Source organism: Cnephaeus nilssonii (genome assembly GCF_951640355.1).
Source record: "Cnephaeus nilssonii genome assembly, chromosome: X".
NCBI classification, from domain to species: domain Eukaryota; kingdom Metazoa; phylum Chordata; class Mammalia; order Chiroptera; family Vespertilionidae; genus Cnephaeus; species Cnephaeus nilssonii.
In genome coordinates this window covers 132,845,073-132,852,150 of record NC_137071.1, presented here as the reverse complement: position 1 = coordinate 132,852,150, position 7,078 = coordinate 132,845,073, and the positions used below count along the sequence as shown (strand labels likewise).

At 38.5% G+C, this 7,078-nt stretch overlaps 1 protein-coding gene across 1 annotated transcript in view; it reads left to right on the top strand.

The window, feature by feature from the left end:
* Nucleotides 1-5,909: 5,909 nt before the first annotated feature.
* Nucleotides 5,910-7,078, top strand: part of OTC (ornithine transcarbamylase) — a 57,586-nt gene continuing 56,417 nt past the window's right edge. Inside the window, exon 1 of the mRNA XM_079765490.1 lies at nt 5,910-6,041. Coding sequence (XP_079621616.1) covers nt 5,965-6,041 — 77 coding nt within the window. The 5' untranslated portion in view covers nt 5,910-5,964. The remainder of the gene's footprint in view (nt 6,042-7,078) is intronic.

Below are 7,078 nucleotides of genomic sequence, written 5' to 3'. Positions count from 1 at the left end.
AGTTACGTACAAGGGAGCACAGCTGATTTTTCAAGAGAAACTTTGCAGGTCAGAAAGGAGTGGCAAGAAATATTCAAAGTGATGAATAGCAAGGACCTATAATCAAGATTACTTTACCCAGAAAAGCTCTCATTTAGAACTGAAGCTAAGATAAAGAGCTTCACAGACAGAAAAAGCTAAAGGAGTTCATCACCACCAAACCAGTATTACATGAAATGTTGAAGGGTATTCTTTAAGAAGTGGAAGAAGAAGAAATAGAAAAAAATTATGAACAATAAAGTGGCAATAAATACCTATCTATCAAAAATTGAATCAAAAAATAAAAATAAATAAACAAGAAATCTAATGAAAAAATAAACCAATGAATAAAATAGAACCAGAGGCATGAAAACATGGAACAGACTGACAAATCTCAGAGGGAAGAGGAAGTTGAGGGATGGAAAGAAATTACCAAAGAACATATATGCATATATGCATTGCGCATGGACACAAACAATAGGGTGGCAAAGTCTCGGGGTGGGGCAGGAACTGGGTAGAGGGGGGCAGTGAGGGAAAAAAGAGGGACATCTGTAATACTCTCAACAATAAAGATTTAAAATAAAAAAGAATTTGATTAGGCCTAAACAATAAAAAAAATTAATTTGGCCAATGATTTAACAGACACTTCACCAAAGAAGATATATGAATGGCATATAAACACAAAGAAAGATGCTTAAAATTGTTAGCCTTTAAGAAAATACAAACTAAAACCACAACTAAAAACTACTACATACCTATATGAATGGCAACTATGAAAAACATTAATAGTTCCAAGTGCTGACAAGGATTCAGAGCAACTAGAGCCCTCATGCATTCCTGGGAGAACTATAAAATAATATAGCCACTTGGGAAAATATTTTGGCTGTTTCTTCTAAAGGTATACATATACTTACCATATAATCCAGCCTAAAAATTAAAAACAACAAAACATATTAAATATATTAATTTAACCAAAATATATTTTAAAAGGAGATAATGAGAATATTGTTTCCATTTACAGATAAGACTTGCCAAGGTCATTCAATGAATAAATGATAGGGTTTGAACTAGAACCACATCTTTGAAGGACATTATTCTCTATCTGTTGTTACATGAGAAATAAACCTCCCCAAACCTAAGCTAAATTATGTATCAGCATGCATTTGGTTGCAAGTAACAAAAACCACAATTCAGAGTGACTTAAAGGAAAAGGACATTTATTATTTTACATAACAAGGTGTCCAGTTGTTAGAAGAGTCATGAGGTTGGTTGATTTTGCAACTAAATGATGTAATAAATGACCAAGGTTTCCTCCTTCTTCCACTCTGTCAAACCATAGCTTCATTCTAAGGTTGTTTCTCTTCATGATTACAGTATGGCTACTGGTCTCAGACAGGAATTTGTGCTTCCATGTTCATATCCAGTGAAAGACAGATCACCAGCAACAATCTCACAGAGCTTGTAACTAAAGAGTAAATGCTTTGGTTTTGCAGGGTCTTAAAGACTTCAGACAGGCAGCTATAAAAAAATACTTAGGTAATTAGAAACATTCTGAGCTAAACAGAGCTTCCCACGTCAATAACAGCCATACTAGTATGTCTTATTTGTACAGAGCTCAGATTGGCGATAGATCTTTGGCAATAGCCATGTTGAGGCTCTTAGACACTGTACTTCATATTTGGTGAGCATGTTAAAGTTTCCCAAGCAGTGTAATATCTCATTTATAAAATCTTCAGTTGAAGAGATGAGGACTCTGAGGGTCTTAGAGGAGTCAAGTGACTTAGACAAATTGACCATCAGTTAGTGACCTAGCCAGAGGTCACATTTGATCTTAAAAACATCCTTCTCATAATTCTTTCCTTTACATCACATTGATTCCCTCTTCAGTGCTTAGATTTCACTAGGGAGACACAGTAGCAATTTCAAAGAAACATTGCAAGTCCATAATGATGATCACAAGCTTTATATGTCAGGACACTTACATTGTTTTTATCACCCAATTTGGCTATTTGGAATTTTAGACTCAAATGTGATAGCACAAACTTAAAATCCTGGAGTCTCATTAACTTTTCCATCTCCCTTCTTTCAACATCCAATCAACTGTTCTGATAGGTGAATTCTAATCCCTAAATCTCTCTTGCATCCATCCCCTGCTTTCTATTTCCACAGTACCAATATATGCTCAGGCCCTTATAACATAGTATCTTCTGTCTCTTTGTCTCCATTTTCTCCACACTGTACTTCTTATACAATGGTGCTCTATTAGTGTTTTGAAAACACAATGCAGATAATGACATATCCTTGTCTGCCCCTAAAACTTTATTAATATTTCTTTGACTATAGATTAAATTTGTAACTCCATAATATGGCTTTCTAAGGCCCTCAACAATCTGACTCCAATATTTTTTTTTCGAATATTGAGAAAATCCTCCTTTCTGGATGGAGGCTGTAGTCAGTGATGTACTAGAGCCAGCTCACAATGGCTTGCAAGAGCCAGTCTTACACCTCTCTTCTCAACTCTGTGTTCAGTGATGTCACTATGGTAGCTTAAAGCTGACCATGGCATGGTAGGAACTTTTACACAAGACAAATCAGTCTATGTTGCAAATCAAAGCCTTTTTCCTTTTTGAAGAGCTGGTTATTAAACATTTATCAGCACACCACCAGTTGCACAGTAACCAGGACTAAATCTGACAGTGAGGGTTCCTTATGATAAGGGGACAAAGATGTTGACACTGAAATCCCAGGTACCAAATCAGAGATAAGAGGGCCTAAGAGAAGAGAACAAGAAGAGAAGCAAGGGAGCATAGAAAAAATGTTGAGAAGGTAGACCTGGGCAGAGATTGAGTTCCCACAGAAGCAGACATTGATTTGAGTTCAAGTGGTTTATTAGGAAGATAATCCAAAGAAGCACTGGTAGGGGAGTGAGGTAGTGACACTATGAAGGGAAGACAGCTAATACAGGGCACATTTTAAAAAATATATTTTTATTGATTTCAAAGAGTAAGGGAGAGAGATAGAAACATCAATGATGAGAGAGGATCATTGATTGGCTGCCTTCTGCACGCCCCACACTGGGGATCAAGCCCGTAACCCAGGCATGTGCCCTTGACCAGGAATTTAACCTGGGACCTTTCAGTCCACAGGCCGATGCTCTACCCACTGAGCCAAGCCTGTTAGGGCAATACAGGGCACATTGATGAGCAGGTTTCTACTATGGGCAATTGAAACCCAGTTCCACTGGAGATCTTTGGGAGAGTGAATAAAACATGCCTATGGTTGCCCACATAAGGGTGAGGAGTATGGGGAGTTTATTCTAAGGTAGACAGCTGTGGTTGTTTGCATAAGAAGTGGAAATTATGTAGGGGAAGACAATGCAAAGGGGATATGAATAAGACATAGACACTCATGGTTTTCTGGTGTGTTTTTTTAATAATTTGCTTGGTGGTGGCATGGCTTCATTTAAATGGTCAATGATGGGATTGATCTATACTTCCAACTGTGAATCATTTGTTGCTACTCCACACACCCTATTTGTTCCTTCCTCTGGATCTACTCTCAAGTTCCTTCCTTTGCTGTAATATCCCTTTGTTGGTCCCTCTAGTTTGACAATTTCCTAATTCTTCCCAGTACATCAAGGATTAGTGTCACCTTCTCCAAGAACTCCATCTAACACCTATTCCTACTCCTGATGCTGGAAGCTGGATGAGGAGCAAGCCAAGCTGGAGGTCCCATGGGGCCTGAAGCAAGGGAGCAGGGAACAAGCCCCTACACCTTGATTAGAATGTATGGGGTCAGAGGAGACATATAGAAGTTGTGCTGTGGAGTCACTTCAAATGGTGAACTCCACGTGGGAAGGGACTCGTTACTCCTATTTATCACTATATCCCTTAGAGCCCACCCATCATAGAGACCTAGCCTATTGTGGTTACATAATTGTTTGCAGCAGAGAAATGTGAGCAAATGGAGGGTTGGATGGACAAAAGGAACTAGGTAGGGAGCCAAACCTGGCAGGTGAAGAGGAATTAGAGGAGTCGTGGAATAGAGGATGAATGATAAATCTTGTAAAGTGTTTTTTCCACATGTGACAAAGATTTCAGTTGAGATGTATTTTGAGATTCAGTGAAATTGCCTTTAACCTCATCCCACTTGTGGAGTAGCTCTTCTCTTCCAATATCTCTGAGGGTTATGGGTGGTTTAGGTTTTATTTTTAATCCTTCTGGTGGACTGAGTGCCTACCTTCATAGAATTATGAAGGTTTGTGAATTGCTTTAACATATCAGAAGTGCTGCCCACATTCTCTACCACAGCACTGCAGACACTTTTTGATTTCCCCCCAAACATCATTGCTCATATGAGTTGTCTGTGTAAGTAGCACAGTTGACTGAAGATATGGACTTTACATTAGTATGCAGTTTGACTTCTCCTCCTTCAGTCTCCCTGCAAACATTCAGTTTCCTTCCCTGTATTACATAGACTAATTTTGTTCTCTGAATCCTATCCAACAACTGGCCAATTTTGCCTCTTAAACAATGCTTAATGGCCTTTTCAAACAAAGTATCCATCTGTGCTCTCACTTGGAGCATTCACTGTATAACTTCTTACCTCCATGCCTTTGCAAACACTTGCCACTGCCTGAAATATTCTTTCCAGAGCAGAAGACTTGGCAAAGGTTTGGAAATTTTGGTCTTTCTCGCTCTTTATCCCACATCAGCCTCTGTAAGTAGAAGGGAATCTTGTCCGGATTTATTTACCTGATGATATTAATTATGACATCACAACCATCCCTGCTCTTGAAGTGGCCATAGTTGGTTTTTAAATAACATTTTTCTTGTATTACATAAACTTCTAGCAAATGCTTACCTGTGTTTGCTAAAGTTGAATAAATTGACCAGAAGAGGCAGCCCCTACCCCTTTCCCTCTTCCCCTACCTCCTTCCCTTTCCAGCTTAAAGCATTTCCCCTTTCCTATGATGTGGTAGCACTTCCTCTGGACCTCTTCCACGGGCTCCTGTTATGGATATTTAGTTACAAATCTTATCACCCTAATTGAACTGTAAATTCTGCAAAGATGAGATCATCTTCATCCTCTGAAATTCTAGCCTAAACAAGTATCTAACACAGAATAGATTTTGAAAACATCCAATTTGTAAGTGTAGGTGGATGAATTAATGTGAAGCTTTGAATGGCCCCTTAGTGATCTGGAGAGGATGCCAGGGGAGAAGCATATGGAACTACCCTCCCCACTTGTATTGATTCTGAGTTCCTGCTATAATTAATAGGCATCTACTGATTTATTGAAGTCGTACTATGTGCAAGACATAATGGGACCTCCAGCTTCTTGCCATGAAAAAATAAAATAAAATAATAAAATAAAGTTAAAACTAAAAGCTTCCAGGGCACTTCTTTCTGTACTTCTTTCCATTTGTTTTTGTGTAAAGGCTTGGAATTAGAGATAGGAAGATGATATCACTGGAAATATTGAGGGCTGTCATGTCTACCTCTGGGTTTTGGCACTGCCAATTCACAGTTTTCTGAATGAGTTATTTATATGTGTCTTCACACCAGCTAACACTGCAGTGCCTTGCATATATTACATGCTCAGTGAGTTCTTGTCAATTAATTCTGTATAAGTATGTGACAGCATAAATATATTATAAAAATGAGAAGTTTGGGCACTAAAAGAGTCAGGATTTTTTCTAAAAAAAACCAAAACCCCAAACAACCCCACAGTGGTGGTGAAGCTTGGCTTAAAGTTCAAATACCCCTGAACTCTGCCCTGCAATATCTCTAAACAGAGGGATTTGATAAGGTAGTTGAAGGATAATATTACCTTTGCTCTCTCACTGCAATCGAAAGCATTCTTAGCTTTTCAGTGGACCCCACTGACTACTTTGGGGAAGCATTTTCAGGCGCATAGAATCGTCCTTTCCACTAGCAAAAGAAGATGCTATTTAATTTCAGGATCCTGTTGAACAATGCAGCTCTTAGAAACGGTCAGAGGTTTGTGGTTCGAAATTTTCGGTAAGTGACAACGGCCAGAGTTTTGAGTCTGATTTAGGAACCATGTTGATAAATGGACTTCATTTATTCTGCAGAGGAGTGCAGCTCAAAAGGTCTCTTTTTGCAGTGTGTATTGCCAGGTTTGACCCTTAGAGACAGCTGTCTCTAATTCCAGTTGAGCTTTCATTGCTAAGTCCTCTGTAATCAGATTTCATCTTCTGTTGGGGGTGGGGGGACTAACTGTTTCAGATATAACAGACTAAATGTTCTTGACATCTTCTGTTTGTGTACATTCTAAATGAACAACTGGTTGAAGAAAATTAGAGGGACTAATTTACATAGGGCCTTCAGTTTGTATTTGGGTTTGCTTAAAAACAATAAATCAGTCTAGTACATGGGGATTAATCATTTCTTTAAAAGAACAGACTCCAAATTGCAACTAGATTAATATTTACAAAGCTGCTGTAAAGGAGCCTTATGTGTGATGAGGATAATAATTCTTTAAAAAATAAAATCCAAGTTTGATATCTATTCCTGAAATTCTTGGTAGCATGTGCAAAAGGAGGCTGTCTCCACTGGATTCATTATAAAAGCTACATCCAGCTTACAGCCATGGAGCACAAGGTGGAAAATGGTGGGAAAGGGTACAAGGGTGTTGAGCTAGCTGTGTAAGTAAGGTCATCAAATGTGGACTTTGTTGCCAGAAAGTTTCTAGAGTATCTATAACACGTTAACAATCAGACAGAATTTCCCCAGGGCCTCTTTACAACCTAAACCAACCTTAAAACAAATTTAATGACTTCTTAAAGGAGTAAGCGTCTAGTCTGAAGTTTCTTCCCACTGTTAGGAAGTGAGCCTGTGATAGTGGCCCTTGGCTTCCCTTCCCTGGGTCACCTAACAGTTCTGAACGCTCTGGACTTCATCACTTCTTTGGTGAATATAAAACTCTCAGAAGATAGAATGTGATTGTAAATTATATTGTAAATTAAGGTCATAGTATTAGAACTAAGTGGGACCTCAGAGCCACAGAATAATGCCTTCTCTTAATATATAGATAA